The sequence below is a fragment of the Aethalodelphis obliquidens genome, unplaced genomic scaffold, assembly GCF_003676395.1.
Source record: "Aethalodelphis obliquidens isolate GAN/ISIS:26980383/991018 unplaced genomic scaffold, ASM367639v1 scaffold62, whole genome shotgun sequence".
NCBI lineage: Eukaryota > Metazoa > Chordata > Mammalia > Artiodactyla > Delphinidae > Aethalodelphis > Aethalodelphis obliquidens.
The window spans coordinates 4,944,434-4,962,689 of NW_020838006.1; the positions used below are offsets into that span (position 1 = coordinate 4,944,434).

General features: G+C 35.9%; 1 protein-coding gene across 3 annotated transcripts in view; it reads right to left on the reverse strand.

Moving 5' to 3' along the window:
- Positions 1-2,470: 2,470 nt before the first annotated feature.
- Positions 2,471-18,256, reverse strand: part of DYNC1LI1 (dynein cytoplasmic 1 light intermediate chain 1) — a 45,387-nt gene continuing 29,601 nt past the window's right edge. For 2 of the 3 annotated variants that reach the window (XM_027088356.1, XM_027088358.1), the window contains 9 exons: positions 14,866-15,035; positions 12,490-12,583; positions 9,800-9,935; positions 9,104-9,215; positions 7,303-7,362; positions 7,132-7,176; positions 6,349-6,469; positions 5,257-5,412; positions 2,471-3,442 (listed from right to left, as the gene is read on the reverse strand). In XM_027088356.1, coding sequence (XP_026944157.1) covers positions 3,330-3,442; positions 5,257-5,412; positions 6,349-6,469; positions 7,132-7,176; positions 7,303-7,362; positions 9,104-9,215; positions 9,800-9,935; positions 12,490-12,583; positions 14,866-15,035 — 1,007 coding nt within the window. In that variant the 3' untranslated portion in view covers positions 2,471-3,329. The remainder of the gene's footprint in view (positions 3,443-5,256; positions 5,413-6,348; positions 6,470-7,131; positions 7,177-7,302; positions 7,363-9,103; positions 9,216-9,799; positions 9,936-12,489; positions 12,584-14,865; positions 15,036-18,256) is intronic. The other variant, XM_027088357.1, reaches the window with a different exon arrangement.

The window sequence follows — 18,256 nt, forward strand, 5'->3', positions numbered from 1 at the left end:
AAGTTGTAACATATACATGAAAATGCCTGAGAGAAGACAGAAAATGACAGAAAAAGTATGTGAAGCAATAATGACTGAGAATTTCCCCCAAGTTAATGTCAGATACTAAACCACAGATCCAGGAAGTTCAGAGAACACTAAGAAGGATAACCACCTCCCCCAAAAAACTACACCTAGGCATATCATATTCAAACTGCATAAAATCAAAGACTTAAAAAATCTTAAAAGAAGCCAAAGGGAAAAAACACCTATGGAGGAGCAAAGGTTAAGAATAACATCCAATTTCTTTACAGAAACCATGCAAGCAAGACGAGTGACGTGCTGAGGGAGCTTATACTGGATTACTTACGTGGGCCAAAGTTTAATCCCATGGATCCTGATACGCGGGAAGCAGCAGGGTCAGAGTGAGAAGCAATGTGATGGAAGCAGAGAGTAGAAGATGCTATGCTGTTGGCTTTGAAGATGGAGAGGGGGCCAGGAACCAAGGAATTCAGGCAGCCCCTAGAAGCTGGAAAGGAAGGAAACAGATGCTCCCTGGAGCCTCCAAAAGAAACCAGCCCTGCTGACAGTTTAATTTAACCTAGTACAGCTGATTTTGGATTTCTGACCTCGAGAATGGTATGATAATAAAACTGTATTAAGCCACTAAAATTTGGTAAATTGTTACAGCAGCAATAGGAAACTAATATACACCCATCAATAGCATACTGCAAAAATTACAGTGTATTTGCACAATGAAATACTATGGTGCAATGAGAATGGGTAACTACTGCTATAGGCAACAAAATGGAGGAACCACAGAATACTAAGAAGCCTGACACAAAAGAATATAAATGTTAAGATTCCATTTATATAAAGCTTAAAAATAAGTAAAACTTATCTACAGCTTTGGAAGAAAGGGCAGTAGTTACTTGGTGGGTGGGAGGACTGATAAGGGGCACAAGGGAAGCGCCTGGGGTGCAAATAACGCCGTCTTTCTTGATCCTGATGCTGGTTATATGTGGTCACTTTGTGATATTTCAAACCATACACCTGTAACTTGTACACTTTTCTGTATTGTATACTTCAATAAAAAGTGCTAAAAAAACAAACAAAAAAGATTAAGTAGTTTAAAAACAAATTTCCTTGCAAAAATAGGGACAGGGCTTCCCTGGTGGCACAGTGGTTGAGAGTCCGCCTGCTGATGCAGGGGACATGGGTTCGTGCTCCGGTCCGGGAAGATCCCACATGCCGCGGAGCGCCTAGGCCCGTGAGCCATGGCCGCTCAGCCTGTGCGTCCAGAGCCTGTGCTCTGCAACGGGAGAGGCCACAACAGTGAGAGGCCCTCATACTGCAAAAAAAAAAAAAAAAAAATAGGGACAAAAATAGGTTTAAACACAGTAAACACAAGATTTTTGATTAGTTAAAACTGAATCCCATATAAAGTGAACAATTACAATTACTTCAGGTAACAATGTAATTCTGAGGATTTTCTAGTACATCTCCAATGTCACACAGAAAAAAAACATGAGTTGGTCTAGACATGCAAACACAGGAGACATACCAAAGTATACCATAATGCACAGTCTGCAATGCTCTTCATTAGTTTCACTTACTTCATCAAGTACTACTAGTTTAGAAAAACTGGTCTTTACAACACCAGGACTGCAGAACCCCTTCCGGACTGAAGATTTTATCAATGGCATTTTTCATCTCATATTTTATTAAACAAAATGTTTTTGCAAATTAATTTTTCCATGCCCACAAACATCCTAAGTTTTTCCCACACTGAAACAAATTATAACCCTCTCATATATTTTTAGTATTTACATTCAACCATTAGGAGCCAAATACTATTATAAAACCAAACAGATTTTAAAGTTCTAATGAAAGAATTATGTTCGATAGTAGAGGTACTGTCCTCAAATATTTTGTTGAAAAAAAACATCTTTGGAATATATATTTTAAAGTTATAACAAAGACCAATGCAAATGGTAGTAACCATTGTCCCCCAATTATCTGAAATTACACAATAGGTCAAATGTACATGTGTTCTTTAGTTGAACTTCAGTAGGAAAATCAAACTGTTCTCATGAAGGTTCCAAAACAAGGACTGAAATCTGAGTATTGAAAAGGTGGAACTATTACCAGGTGATCTCACCTGTAAAGGAGTAGCTATGTTTCAGTGCACTTGCCAAACTTTTAAAACAGCTTGTGTCCATTAAATAATGATATAAGGCTCTATTTTTACTACTAGGAATGCTGATGTAAGATTCTGTAGTTCAAGACATGTTTATGGGGAAGATGTACTGATCAAGGTAAATTCCTTTGACAAGGCAGTGAATCTCATGTACTCATCTCTTAGAAAGAAGATCAGAAAGCTTAATAATCCTATTAAGTCAAACACTTTAAAATACTAACAAATCTTATTCATTATATGATAAATACAAATTTAAATATAAGAGAATGCAACAAGTTATTTGAACCTGAATGCAGAGAATAAATACTTTATTAACTGATTATAGTTGAAAGTCACAAACAAAAAAGGGGTATATTAAGGCAGAGCCATATATATATATATCAATATATATATAGATATATAGATATAGATATATATATATATGTAGATATATATATATATAGACAAATCCAAAGACTGTTACCTCTTTACATTTTAACAACCTCTGCATTTTTCTTTTACACATTTAGGCAGTGTGCTTTCTTTTCTTCTCAGTTAAAGAAACAAATCTTGACCAATATCTAAATCATATTTTGATGACAACTTACAGGATCATGGATTGAGACAATGACTAGTGTATGAAATGCTATCTGATCATTTTCTCAGCATATTCCATGTGTGGTGGTATATTTATGTTGGTGTGGAAAATCTGACAACTGATCTTCTTTTCCAGCAAAACTAACACATAATTTTTTTTAATGATTTTTTTAATAGTCTTAACTAAAATAAGCTTGGACTTCCTTCCAAGTAAGTCGAATGCCCAAAGCATATTATTTTCTGCCCTTCTCAAATCCTCCTATATGTTTTAAGTAGCCTTTAGAATATGATCACATGGCTGTATTTCAGATCTATAAATTTGAGTTTTTCAAAATCCAAAATTACTTCCTTACGCAAAGTGGCAATGCAAATAGCAATCCTACATAGTGTAGAATAATTTTTCTTCTGTATACTTCCCTTTTATAAAATGGGCAACCACATACACAAAAAAGACATGAATTTATTAGTCCATCTGAAAAAGCACTCCAGCTCCCTAATTCCACTTTTGAAGGAGAAGGCAGAGGCAAGTTTACATTATCCCAGAAAACTGAATAAATGGCTTTATTTGGTATCTTCAAGAAGCTTCTCCTTCCGTAGGAGATGCGGGTGTTGCAGGAGAAGCTGTAACTGGTTTTCGTGCAATTCTGTCTAGTTCCGCGTGAACATCTGATAGGACAGGCTTCTGGCCTATTTAAAGGAAAAGAAACCAAGATTTAGACATAAGTCAAAATATCCTTAACACCAATGTGTCTTCATTTAACAATTGCCAACAGTTTCATTAACTTTATCTAAAACACAGTTATATAAACATCCTTAATTTAAAAATAAATTTCCTTTTTTTTTTCTTTTTTGGCCTCACCACGCAACATGCAGGATCTTAGTTCCCTGACTAGGGAGCGAACCTGCACCCCCTGCAGTGGAAGCACAGTCTTAACCACTGGACCGCCAGGGAAGCCCCTAAATTCCCTCATTTTAAATTGTGGGGTCTGTTATCAAATAGAAGTAAAACTAGCACCTACCATTTAATCTCATAAAGGTATACTTTTTTAAAGGCATAGAATAAGAACAGTAAAAGAGAAAAATAGCAACAAAATTTCGGAATTTGGAAAGATGAGTGAGTGGTAATTAAATCAGCAGTACTGAGAAAGGTAATCTTCAATACTGAGAGTGTGAGAAGCCAGAAAATAATTCAATTTATACCCAGAAACCTGTAAAATGTTCAAAAATGGTAGCTGCAGGTACTTGTGAAAAAGGTGGCAAGAAGGTGTGATTAAAAAAGGAGAATGGGTTAAAAAGTCTGCTTGAAGAGCAATTATAAAAACAACAAAAGGAAAAGACTTCATCAAAATTCAAAACTTTTGTGCTTCATAGGACACTCAAGAAAGTGAAGGGATAACCAACACAGGGGGAGAAAAGATTTGCAAATTCTATATCTGATAAGGGTCTAGTAAAGAGAATATATAAAAAACACTTAGAACTCAACAATAAGAGAAATAACCCGATTTTAAAATGGGCAAAGGATTTGAGTAGACATTTCACCAAAGAAGATATACAAATGGTTATTAAACACATGAAAAGATTCTCAACATAATTAACTATCAGGGAAATGCAAATCAAAACCACAATGAGATACAACTTCACAGCCAAAATGATGGCTCTAACCAAAAAGATGGACAAGTGGTGATCATTTTGTAATGTATAAAAATATCAAATCACTATGTTGTACACCTGAAACTAATAGATTGTAAATCAATTATATTTCAATTAAAACACACACACACAAATAGAGAGACATTTTTGACTTGGTTAAGCAAAACCAAAAAAAACAAAACAACTAAAACACAAAGATGAACAATAACAACTGTTGGAAGGGATGGAGAAAAACTGGGGCCCTCATAAACTGCTGGTGGGAATGTAGAATGGTATAGCATTTTGGAAAACACTTTGGCAGTTCTTTAAAAATTTAAACATAGAGTTACCACATGACCCAGCAATTCCACTCCTAGATATATACCCAGGAGAAATGAAAACATATGTCCATCAACTGATAAATGGATAAATAAAGTATGTATGCATATCTATACAATGGAATTTTTTCAGCAGTAAAAAAAAACACAAAATATTGATACATATGCTACAACATGGATGAACCTCGGAAACATTATTTTAAAGAAGGCATACACTATATGACTCCATTTATATGAAATCTCCAGATAGGCAAATACAAAGAGACAGAAAACATTGTTGCCTAGGAGGACTTCAGGGGAGGGAAGAATAACTGCTAATAGGCTGGACGTTAGGCAAGGATAACTGCTAATAGGTTGGATGTTTCTTTTTAGTGAGAAGAAAATGTTCTAAAATTAGATTATGGTAATGGTTTACGTATGTCTGTAAATATACTAAAACTTTGAATTGTACACTTTAAATGAGCAAACTTCATGGTATGTAAATTATATCTCAATAAAGCTGTTTAAAAAAAAAAAAGCTCCAGGTAACTATACCTGACTTTTTGGCAGATGGTGGTAAACCACTGCTTCCACCTCCAGCCCCACCTCCAGGGCTACCACCACCAACACCAGGGCCTCCTGGGGAACCAGTCTTTTTACTCAGCAAACTATTGAAGAAATTTGCCAGGACACCTTCACTTGTAGCTCCAGCTACAAAAAAAAAAAAGGTTAAGATAAAAAACTTGTACTCAAAGCATTCAACTTTTCTATAAATTATTATTGTAGAATTATACACAGAAAATGTTCCAAATTCAAGTTTAATCTTTTGAGGCTGGGTAACTTCTCTAATCTACTCATATATAAAACAAAATATGACTGTTAAGAGCGTAAGATAATTATTAAAAAATTAGAGAGTTATTTTTAAAAGGCAAAAGGCATTTAAAACAGATTGTTAGATGCAAATATATCTCTCTTTTGAAAGGCATTCTTCAAAAATATAACTGTTGAGAATATTTGCTTCAAGTATTACAAAAAGTTACCCAATGCTATATGAAAACCAGTAGGAGTTCTAAGATATTAATGGGCAAAGGATAGCAATAAACAATTCACAGAAGAAAAATACAAACAGAAAGGAAATACTAGGGGGGAAAGCTCTTATTAGTTAGTACTTAGAGAATGCTGAGTAGGTTGTGGGCAAACTGCAACACTCAATGTTGATGACATGTAAATTGAAAAATCCATTTGAGAAACATCACCAAAAGGCATAAAAAGGTACAAACTCTCACCTACTAATCCCACTTATGGCAATTATTCCTATAGAAATAACTATAATATAGTTTTTTCCTTTATGTTAACTGCAGATAACCCATTATAGGAAAAACATGAATTTCTTCAATGACCTACCATAGCAGAATGATTAAATATAACACAAAGCTTTCATAAAGCTCACAGCAGAGATGATATGTTAAGACTACACCGTAAAATGGTTCACAGTCTGATTAACTATGAGATTGTATTGACAGACACAAAGATTAGAAGCTATTGAATAAAAATGAAAATAGCTAAAGCAAAATGTGGAATGACTCTAGGTAGATTTCTATTGTTAAATGTATTGTGTTGCTTTCTCTAAGAAAGAGAGAAATGTACCTTTCATGTTTGGATCAATTTTTTTTGACCCAGCAGGGATGGGTGACACACTGGCAACATTGGACGACACAGATCTATTTGGTGTTCGAGGGGAGCCTCCTGGGACTCTTGGCGAGGCATCCTAAGTAAAAATAGGAAAGCCATAATTACAGAACCCTGAAACTTTCAACTTCACAGAAATTATCACAAAAAGAAACTACTTTGCAACTGTCCCCCATATCTTCTACTGGTCCCTTTACGCTGCAAGCCCTGGGCAGAAGTGTTTAGCAATTGTGCCCTCATTATTAGAATACCAGAGACCCACTGCATTTTAGAATACTAACTTTCCCTTCAACGGAAAAAGAAGAACATATTGAATATGAGGTGTGGTTATGAGTATAAGCTTGGGAGTCAGATCTGGACTCCAATCTGGACTTGCATCCCATCCCACCAGCTGTAAAACCTCAGGCAAGCCATGATGTCCTCCAAAGCCTCCATTTCCCCACCAGCAAAATGGGGGACCTGCCTCATCTGGCTGCTGTGAGGATTTATAAAATAGCACATATAAATGGTTTGGCACAGTAACTCATGTGGGACAAATGTTGCAAAATAGATATTTATGATTTCAATATTCTAAAAGGGAGTGAATTTTTATCTTTTAAAATCTCACAAATTCCAGGAGAATCCTTAATTCAAGTTTATATGAAAGCATACCCATTTGAGACAGGTATATAATTAAGAAAAAAAGAACTAAAACAATATGCACTGCATTTTAATAATTTTGTCAAAATCTGTAATACTGACCACAGGCCTTCCAGCTGCAGTTGGTGGTTGCTTTGCTAAAAGGGACTGAAAAACACACAAAAACTCTAGGTTAGATATTCAGGCATGTATTGCTGTATTTTTAAAGAAAATATGTACAAGAATAGTTTAACCATTAATCATACTAAGTCTGTTTCTGATGTAATTTCATACCTGTAGCTTCATAAGAAACACTTGGTCATCTTCTGCCACAATTTCCTTCTCATGCACAAACTGAAATGAGCAACGCATAAATGAGCAGGTCTCATATATTATGTTAATGTCATTCACAACTTACTCTCTAGATTAGAATAATTTTTAAAAAAAACACCAAGAATATGAACATTACCTAAACCATATTTACATGGGTGAGCTACCCTCCCCAAGGCCCTACAGCAGAGTTGTCCGATACCTATCTGCAATAATATAAATATCCTATATCTGTGCTGTGCAATACATTAGCCTGTAGCTACTGAGCAGCTGAAATGTGGCTACTGTAACTGAGAAACTGAATTTTTAATTTTATTTAGTTTTACTTAATTTATATTTAAAAGCTGTATGTGACTAGTAGCTACTGTATTAGACAGCACAACCTGAGAGCCACAGGCATATCAGTCATGCTTATAAAATCTGCTAAGCAACAGTTAGGTGTTTTAAAAGGGCCAATAATATCCCAGCTGAGTGAAAATCAACTTGTCCCTGGTTTCCCTGAAATAAAAACATAATGCCTCTTCTACCGGCTGAATAATAAGAAAAAAAAAGGAGTTGCAAATGTCTCCTGCTCCTCCTATTTCTGTACAAGGCACGCCATAGTCTATTTTCCACCCAGTAGCCAGAGCGAACCTTTGAAAGGTTAGGTCAGATTATATCACTCCTGTGCTCAAACTCGCCCCCCCCACCCCCATCACTTTCCATCCCACTCAGCATGAAATCCAAAGTCCTGACTGCAGCCTAATGATGAGGCCTTTCTCTCCTACCACTCTGGCCCTCTGGGGCTCTTTTCCAGCCTCTCTGGCCCATTCACACACTCCTGCCTCAGGGCATGTGCACTTCCTGCTCCCTGTGCCTTCAACATTCTCCCCTCTCATCAGAGACATGCCCTCATCATTTCTAAAACTGCAGCCCTCCCCACCTCGGTCCTCTCACTCACCCTTCCCTCACTCGGCTTCATTTCCATAGCACTGATCACCACTTGAGAGGTGGCATATATACTGATTCACTACTGCATCACCCTCCTATTCAGCACCTAGTGCCTAAACAGCGGCTCAATAAATATTTGCAAAATGAATAAAAGACAACTTAGCGCACAATTTTGCTGGTAAAAGAGAGAATGGGAAAAATTGGGTTTTTTTTTTGATGTGTGCATTTCTTTTAACAGACATCCAAACCAAGTAACACACCAACTGATTTTTCATTTGACATTACTTTTCTTATTTCTAACTACTTAATGTAAATATTTGACTTCTTAATTAAGAACTTTATTATATGTTAAATCAAAATTACTTTTTCCCGAAACACGTTCAAATTAGCCAGTGAGAAGTACTACATGCAAACACTCATTTTTATACAACTTTTCATAAGCATCTATACTATCTAACCATAAATCACCATATACTGCTTAGCAAAATCAAGATATATAAAAGAAGAATACCTTCTGAAACGAGATTTAATAGTTATAAGAATGACATGTAACAGTAAAGATTAAAATTAAATCTAGGAACCTGGCAGCCCCTGGACAGCTGTGGGCTAGTATGAATAACTAATGACCATGAAGATGCAAGATCTGCCTAGACAGACAGAAGCCAATACAATTATTCTAACAAGGTATTCTCGGCTTTTGGTTGAGCTCTAGGTTGTAAAGTACACAACTTGATAGAAAAGGACCCCCTTACCTTTCTACCTACAATCTTAAAATTATGGACTTCCCTCTCAGTTTAAAAGCTTAAATATTAAGACTATATACTAAAACTGTTACCTTTCGGACAGGTGGTTTAGTTATGATGTCTTCAAAATTATCTTCTGCTTTTAACATTTGAAAATTTTCATGTAATATTCCTATCTTCTTATCATTATCCCACCCTGCTGGACTAGAAAGAAATGCACATGACAAATTCTCAAGCGTTTATATAGTCATTCTTTCATTCAATCCATGATCATATTAAGGGGAATATTTTTATGAAGTTAAATTTGACAAATTATGGAAAATTAATCAGTTTTATTATAATACTCAAGTTTACTAATTTCTACTTAAAATTATTATCAATCTTCCTGATTTTAAAACTGTCATTACAGGTTTCTTGGGGAGAAGGTGGTAATTATTTTTACCTCCCAATTTATTCAGATAACTTTTCAAAGCATGTCTAGATTATACATTGGGTCCTTTATGTATCATAACCAATTAGTGAGTAGATACATTGATATATGCACCCAATAGATAGTTTAGTTATAATAGCAAGCCTTTCAAAAGGGTTCAGGCCAGCAGTAAAACTAAAAGGCAAAGATAAATAAATCAAGGCAGGTTATAAATAAAACAATCTAGGAACAGATTCTCACCTACTCATCATGGAAAAGTCTACTGGTCTCACTTCAAATGAAAATGAGATGATGATGATACACCATCGAACTGGAGCAACAACACATGATAAAACAATACATTTAAGAGTATACTTACATAAATACTGCATCTTTTTCCACAACAATAGCAGGAATCTTATAGGGAAATCCATAGAGTTTCTGAACAATGTATTTATATACTAAATCTATATTTTTGTTTTCTTTTACTGAAGTGTAAATAAGTGCTGCACCATCTGAATGAACACCGTTAAAGAAATTTTTGGACAAACTCCATCAACAGGTACCATAAAATTTTGTGTTCTCAGCTTAGCATTTATACATATTGGTTTCAAAAATAATTTCCAAAGGTATAATTACATGGTAATCAAGGCTTTCAAAACTATAAAATACTTATATACAGGCTAAGATGCAAATAAAACTATCTCTACATAATTGATTTAACTTAGGAGGGCAAAAATCTCATTAGCCAAGAAAGTAAAGGTAAATTTAATAACTGACACCACTACTACCTCTACATTTAAAGCATATGAAGAGGCAATGTATTTTTGTCTTTAACCTTCCTAAACTTCATGAAGGAGGGATATTATTTATCAAAAACTGTTTTGCCTTTTCAACAAAAGTGGTTTGCACTAGTGTCTCTTATAGTTTTTACTGGTCCAGGAATTAGGACTTTGGGGAGAAAGCTCAGGAGATCCACTGAACAGAGAAGATGAACCATCAAGAACCATCAGGAAGCTTTCAGGAACAATCCAAGGCAAAAGTAGACTTCATGGCCAAAATGCTAGCACTAGCCATTGGGTCTCAAGAGAGATGGTGACTCAGGCCAAGAGGAAATGATGAGAATAGTCTAACTTCTGAATTAGGATACTCGTATTTTCTAGGACACAAACCAAGGCTTATGAACCTTAAAATGGTATTGGCTAAATACTACTTGTCGTAATACTTAATTTGGTAAAAACAAACATCATAATCTTAAGTAAATGCTTAATTGTGTGAACTTTTCATGAATGATCTTTCTCACAAGAGCCAATTTATAATTTGGAAGATTTACACAGCTGGAAATTTTACAATGCAATTAAAATTTTTTAATTTTTAAAATGCAGATGATTTTGAATTGTTGTCCTCACTGACACACACACACACACACACACAACCCTCTCACTATCTTTTTTTTTTTTTTTAACTTATTTATTTATTTTTGGCTGTGTTGGGTCTTTGTTGTTGCATACAGGCTTTCTCTAGTTGTGGTGAGCTGGGGGCTACTCTTCGTTGCAGTGCACAGGCTTCTCACTGCAGTGGCCTCTCTTGTTGCAGAACATGGGCTCTATGCGCATGGGCTTCAGTAGTTGTGGCTCACAGGCTCTAGAGTGCAGCCTCAGTAGTTGTGGCACATGGGCTTAGTTGCTCCACGGCATGTGGGATCTTCCTGGCAGGGCTTGAACCCACGTCCCCTGCATTGGCAGGCGGATTCTTAACCACTGCGCCACCAGGGCAGCCCCCCTCTCACTATCTTGAAGTGATTTCTTGTTTTGTATTCTTTTAAAATCAACCAGCTCTACTAAAGGTCTGTAATTATTGTAGTGGACAGTCTCCTTCCTGATTACATCTCTATATGTACATTTCCAAGTGTAGCTTTAAATAAATGTTTAAAGAGACTGTTTGTTCTCAAATTTTCTAATCTGCAAAGATAACAAAAAAGGCTATCAACACCTACTTCAATTACTTCTTTTTGTTTTCTTTTGCAGACAAATGCCCTTTAATTCAATCCAACTAACCATTATGTGACATGAGAAGAGAAAGTGCCATGGAGGACAAAGTACTGAAGGAAAAAGGGAAAAGGGAAACTCCCAGTGTCAAGTGATCTTATTCATTATTCAACGAGGCTCTTGCCAAGTGGTCCTTAAATTAAACGTCCATTAATGACGATGAAAAACTACAGATACTATAAACATGTGTACATTACTTATTCCTGTCTACTCCTACTATCATTTCTTCACTTTTCAGACCCAAAAGCTTTGATTGGTGAATGCAACTGCAAAACATCTGATCCAAGGGGGCAAGTGAGAACACCTCTCTTTGGTGCTCTCAAGCTGTCTGAAGTTTTCAACACGAAATTCTCTTAAAAGCATTCACTCATTTTATCCTTTGTTTAGTTGTAAATGTTATTCACTGGCTCATATAATCCTTGCAACCTAGACTACACAAGATTCCTTATGCTAGGTTTTTTAACCTTGTGATCATCAGAATTACCCAGAAAGCTTTTTTAAAATTCAGCATAGATTCTCCAGCCTCCCCTTGGAATGTTCCAATTCAGTAAGTCTTAGATGGGCACAGCCAGATTTAAAAATCATTGCATTAGACTATAGTGGAGATAACAGTAAACAAATTAAAAACAAGAACACACAAACCCAAATATTGATCTTTCCCTACCACCCACCCCCAAGAAATGAATACCAGTTTTCTGTGAGAATGTTTTCAATGCCAACTCATTAGAATTTTCTACGTAAGTCTGATCATTATTTTTCTTAATCACAGTAGTTTAAAAACAGCAAATCAAAGTTACATATTTCAATACTTGCTTTTATATCTCAAAATACCTAGATATAAATGATTTGGGAATTGAAATTTCCAACCAGGAGGAAAAAAGTTTATGGAATTTCCAACCAGGAGGAAAAAAGTTTATGGAATTTCTGAAGTCATCGATTTATTCCTTTACTTAAACAAACAAACAAACAAACAAGCAAACAGCTAAGGAACACTGCACCAATCAATGTATTAAAAGGATACACTGTAAACAAAACTTCCGGATATGAGACTGAATAAAATCGAAATGCTCATCTCTGTAGTCATGTTCTTTCTCCAACACACTAATGGCATCACACTAATGGGTTAAAATAATTTAAAAAACAATATTAACTTTAAATAATAATATAATGATTTAAACAGTTCAATGTTGGGTGAGGGAATATCACAAAACTACCACTCTGATACAGTGACTCATCAGTAGAACCCAGAATATTAATTAGTCCTATATGTCTAGAGACTTTTAGTTGGAGTTGTAAGACTAATGAATACTTTTATTTCTTTAAAAAGCTCTGATTTCTATGATATATTGAATGTGATGAGAACACCAAAGAGAAAGTTTTAGTACATAAAGGAATGAAGAATAACAGGACAAGCTTATAATGGGCGGTCATACTTGCTAACTCAACGACTTATGTCCTAGAAGAAAGTTTTTAAGATCTAAAATCTATTCTAGTTCTATAAAACACTCTGTATATCCAGGGAGTCTGCACCTCTCACTATATCCCCTTTGTTCCTCTGCTTATTTAATAGCTCTTAATTGACCTTTATTTCGTTTCTGGTGCTTTTATTCACTCTCACTTCAATTTCACCAACAGCAAAAAAGGGGAATTACAGGCTATTTCTGAAATGTCACCTGTACAATCAATGAAACAATTCTGAATTCTGCTTGCTACAAAAAAAATGTTAGGAAAAAAATTAAGGCATGTTCAAACATCATGATATCCAAATAACTTCATCAAAACTTTTGTGAATTGAAGGTTATGAAATTTAAAAATAAACAATGTCCATCATACCTAATATTAGTTTGGGGGCAAATTTGATGTCATTTTTTTTGATATGTAATTTTTTGTTATGCATATATATAACATAGGACAGTCTCCTTAAAAAAACATGATATAGCATACTGTCTATGTTATAGAACACTGAGTAATTATTTCAAAGTATTAAAGATACTTATTATATTGTTGACTTACGACATTTTTGGTGAAGCATGATAGTTTAGTAAACTTTTTAAAACATTTTTAACTGAAATATGAGGATCTGGCAAGAAACCTAGTCTCTCTGTCTCAATTTCAAGCATCTTTAAACTGAGTTGAACTACCATTCTTCATCTATCCTGAGACACACATTCCCCCATCCCCCCCACACACTTTAAAAGCTCTTAAACTGAAGCAGAACTGACGGTGTCTTTGATTCTGTGAAATACTGTAGATGATCACTTTTGGCTTGAAAATTTTATGAATCTATGACTCATCTGATACTGATTCAGGTCCCCTGAAAGCTTGACATTTTTTCTTTGAAAAATAAAGGGCTTTTTATAAGGCAAGTTGTGGTGTAAAAACAGGAAAATATCTGCCAATAAACAGCTCTTTGCCAAACAAAATAAAACCCAAACAAACCACAGACAAAAGGATTCTATTGTAAGAGTTTAAGCACAATTTTATGCAAAAGATATAAGTAACAATTAACTACACCTGAATCACCATTTGAAAAGCAGACAATAGACTTTGACTTAATTATTTTAAATGCTCCCCCCACATTCCTTTGTTATTGATAATTTTTGTAGTGTTTAAAGTAAAACTTAAGCTATATTTAAAATTTTTTATATTTTTATTCCAAAGGTGAACAAATTCCACACCCTCCTTCACTCAGATGTGAAAATTTTACATTACAAAAAACATAATAATTTTAGATCTCAGAAGCGTTTATATGTTCTGTAATTATCTTAACTATTCCATGGCTTACACAGTAAAGACATACTACTTAGGACCAAATGGGGAGAAGATGAACTTTAAATTATTTTTTAAAGGAAATTTGATTGTATTATAGAGTGTATACAGTGACAGAACTAAATTAACAGAATTTTTATAATAGTAATCCTACCAGAATCTCTTAAATAAAGGCCTTTGATAACTGCATATCAACTTTACATAATGAGTATTGATACATCTTTAAAATTAAGTCTATTTTAAGTACATTTACTAATATCAAGATATTAGTATATAAAACTTACTGTGGAAAAATATTTTATTTTATGAAGTTGATAGTTTTCATCTTACCTGTAACTATCTCTACTAAACTGACTATACAATTTGAAGTCTAACTGGAATTAGGAAAATGAAATTTGATCACAAATTTTAGAATATCTGAAGTAACATTTTCTTTCAAAGAAAACTATGATTAAGTTCACAAAACAAACATGTGAACATCATTCAATATTTTAAACTATTATATCTACTTATTAAGAAAAGTTACCTAGGAAAACTAATGTGTCAACTCCAAAAGGAGCCTAGAAAATAAAATAGTTGTTCATCCTTGGTTAGTATCAGTAGTAGAATCTGTAGGAAGCAAACTAACCTTTGTGCAAACTACTAGTACTGGAATGCCCAAGTTCTGTGTAAGTGTATCTGCACCCAGAGGTAAAACCACACTGTCGTCTTTGTCTTCCTGTGATGCGGTAGTTCTTCTCTGAGGAGAAGCTGGGAAATCTTCTCCTGGCTCTACATATTCTTGAAAGTCTCTAATCACTGAAAATCAAAGTAAATAATTTAATACATAGTTTAGAAATGGCTTTTTATTTCAGCAGGTAGCTTTTCTGCCGTCTAAATAAATATGTTACTGGAGTTCACACTTAGTCTTGTGTAAGAAAAAAAAGGTTTTGAGAAATCCAATTCAAAGACAGTACAGAAACTCTGGACCCACATTAATTATCAGGAGGCAGAATAAAACCTGAGTGGCTCCAAAGAGTGGGGTTCAATGCAGGCCTGGTTCAATCTGTGCAAATTACTGTGGGCAAGTCACAACTGAGCTCTGTCCCTCTACCCTCTCTAATTCACAAACAGCACTGAAAGGATAGAAGAAAAAATAAATACGTGGGGGGGTAAGGTTTCTACAATCTAAAAGACAGTTCCAGATGGCTTTCTAATATTAACTTCCTTTCTCAAAACCCTTTATTCAGGTCTCCTCCTCTTTACCTAGGTGCAATCTTGAGCCATGTTTACCCTATAACCCCCATAAAAACTAGGGAGATATTATCAATACTAGTAAGTTTTTAGAAATCGTTTGCAAAATTGTCAAAACCTTCACTTAAAAAAAGTTAATGTGGGGGAGGAACCAAGATGGCAGAGTAGAAGGACGTGCTCTCACTCCCTCTTGCAAGAACACCAGAATCACGACTAGCTGCTGTACAATCATCGACAGGAAAGCACTGGAACTCACCAAAAAAGATACCCCACATCCAAAGACAAAGAAGAAGCCACAATGAGATGGTAGGAGGGGCCCAATCACAGTAAAATCAAACCCCATAACTGCTGGGTGGGTGACTCACAGACTGGAGAACACTTATACCACAGAAGTCCACCCACTGGAGTGAAGGTTCTGAGCCCCACATCAGGCTTCCCAACCTGGGGGTCCGGCAATGGGAGGAGGAATTCCTAGACAATCAGACTTTGAAGCCTAGTGGGAATTGATGGCAGGACTTCGAAGGACTGGGGGAAACAGAGACTCCACTCTTGGAGGGCACACACAAAGTAGTGTGTGCATCAGGACTCAGGGGAAGGAGCAGTGACCCCAGGGCAGACTGAACCAGACCTACCTGCTAGTGTTGGAGGGTCTCCTGCAGAGGCGGAGGGTGGCTGTGGCTCACTGTGGGGACAAGGACACTGGCAGCAGAAGTTCTGGGAAGTACTCCTTGGTGTGAGCCCTCCCAGAGTCTGGCATTAGCCCCACCAAAGAGCCCAGGTAGGCTCCAGTGTTCGGTTGCCTCGGGCCAAACAACCAACAGGGAGGGAACCCAGCCCGACCTATCAACACTCAAGTGGATTTAAGTTTTACTGAGCTCTGCCCACCAGAGCAAGAGTCAGCTCTACCCACCACCAGTCCTTCCCATCAAGCCTCTTAGATAGCCTCATCCACTAGAGGGCAGACAGCAGAAGTAAGAAGAACTACAATCCTTCAGCCTGTGGAACAAAAAGCACATTCACAGAAAGATAGACAAGATGAAAAGGCAGAGGGCTATGTACCAGATGATGGAACAAGATAAAACCCCAGAAAAACAACTAAATGAAGTGGAGATAGGCAACCTTCCAGAAAAAGAATTCAGAATAATGATAGTGAAGATGATCCAGGAACTTGGAAAAAGAATGGAGGCAAAGATCGAGAAGATGCAAGAAATGTTTAATAAAGATCTAGAAGAATTAAAGAACAAACAGAGATTAACAATACAATAACTGAAATGAAAACTACACTAGAAGGAACCAACAGCAGGATAACTGAGGCAGAAGAACAGATAAGTGACCTGGAAGACAGAATAATGGAATTCACTGCTGCGGAACAGAATAAAGAAAAAGAATGAAAATAAATGAAGACAGCCTAAGAGACCTCTGGGACAACATTAAACACAACAACATTTGCATTAAAGGGTTCCCAGAAGGAGAAGAGAGACAGAAAGGAGCAGAGAAAATATCTGAAGAGATTATAGTCAACAACTTCCCTAACATGGGAAAAGAAATAGCCACCCAAGTCCAGGAAGCACAGCAAGTCCCATACAGGATAAACCCAAGGAGAAAAATGCCGAGACACATAGTAATCAAATTGGCAAAAATTAAAGACAAAGAAAATTATTGAAAGCAGCAAGGGAAAAATGAAAAATAACATACAAGGGAACTCCCATAAGGTTAACAGCCGATTTCTCAGCAGAAACTCTACAAGCCAGAAGGGAGTGGCATGATATACTTAAAGTGATGAAAGGCAAGAACCTACAACCAAGATTACTCTACCTGGCAAGGATCTCATTCAGATTTGATGGAGAAATCAAAAGCTTTACAGACAACCAAAAGCTAAGAGAATTCAGCACCACCAAACCAGCTCTACAACAAATGCTAAAGGAACTTCTCTAAGTGGGAAACACAGAAGAAAAGGATCTACAAGAACAAACCCAAAACAATTAAGAAAATGGTCATAGGAACATACATATCGATAACTATGTTAAACGTGAATGGATTAAATGCCCCAACCAAAAGACACAGGCTCGCTGAATGGATACAAAAACAAGAGCCATCTATATGCTGTCTACAAGAGACCCACTTCAGACCTAGGGACACATACAGACTGAAAGTGACGGGATGGCAAAAGATATTCCATGCAAATGGAAATCAAAAGAAAGCTGGACTAGCAACACTCATTATCAGATATAATAGACTTTAAAATAAAGAATGTTACAAGAGACAAGGAAGGGCACTACATAATGATCAAGGGATCAATCCAAGAAGAAGATATAACAATTATAAATATATATGCACCCAACATAGGAGCACCTCAATACATAAGGCAACTGCTAACAGCTATAAAAGAGGAAATAGACAGTAGCACAATAATAGTGGGGGACTTTAACACCTCACTTACACCAGATCATCCAAAATGAAAATAAATAAGGAAACACAAGCTTTAAATGACTCAAGAGACCAGATAGATTTAATTGACATTTATAGGACATTCCATCCAAAAACAGCAGATTACACTTTCTTCTCAAGTGCGCACGGAACATTCTCCAGGATAGATCACATCTTGGGTCACAAATCAAGCCTCAGTAAATTTAAGAGAATTGAAATCATATCAAGCATCTTTTCTGACCACAACGCTATGAGATGAGAAATGAATTACAAGGAAAAAAACGTAAACAACACAAACACATGGAGGCTAAACAATATGTTATTAAATAACCAAGAGATCACTGAAGAAATCAAAGAGG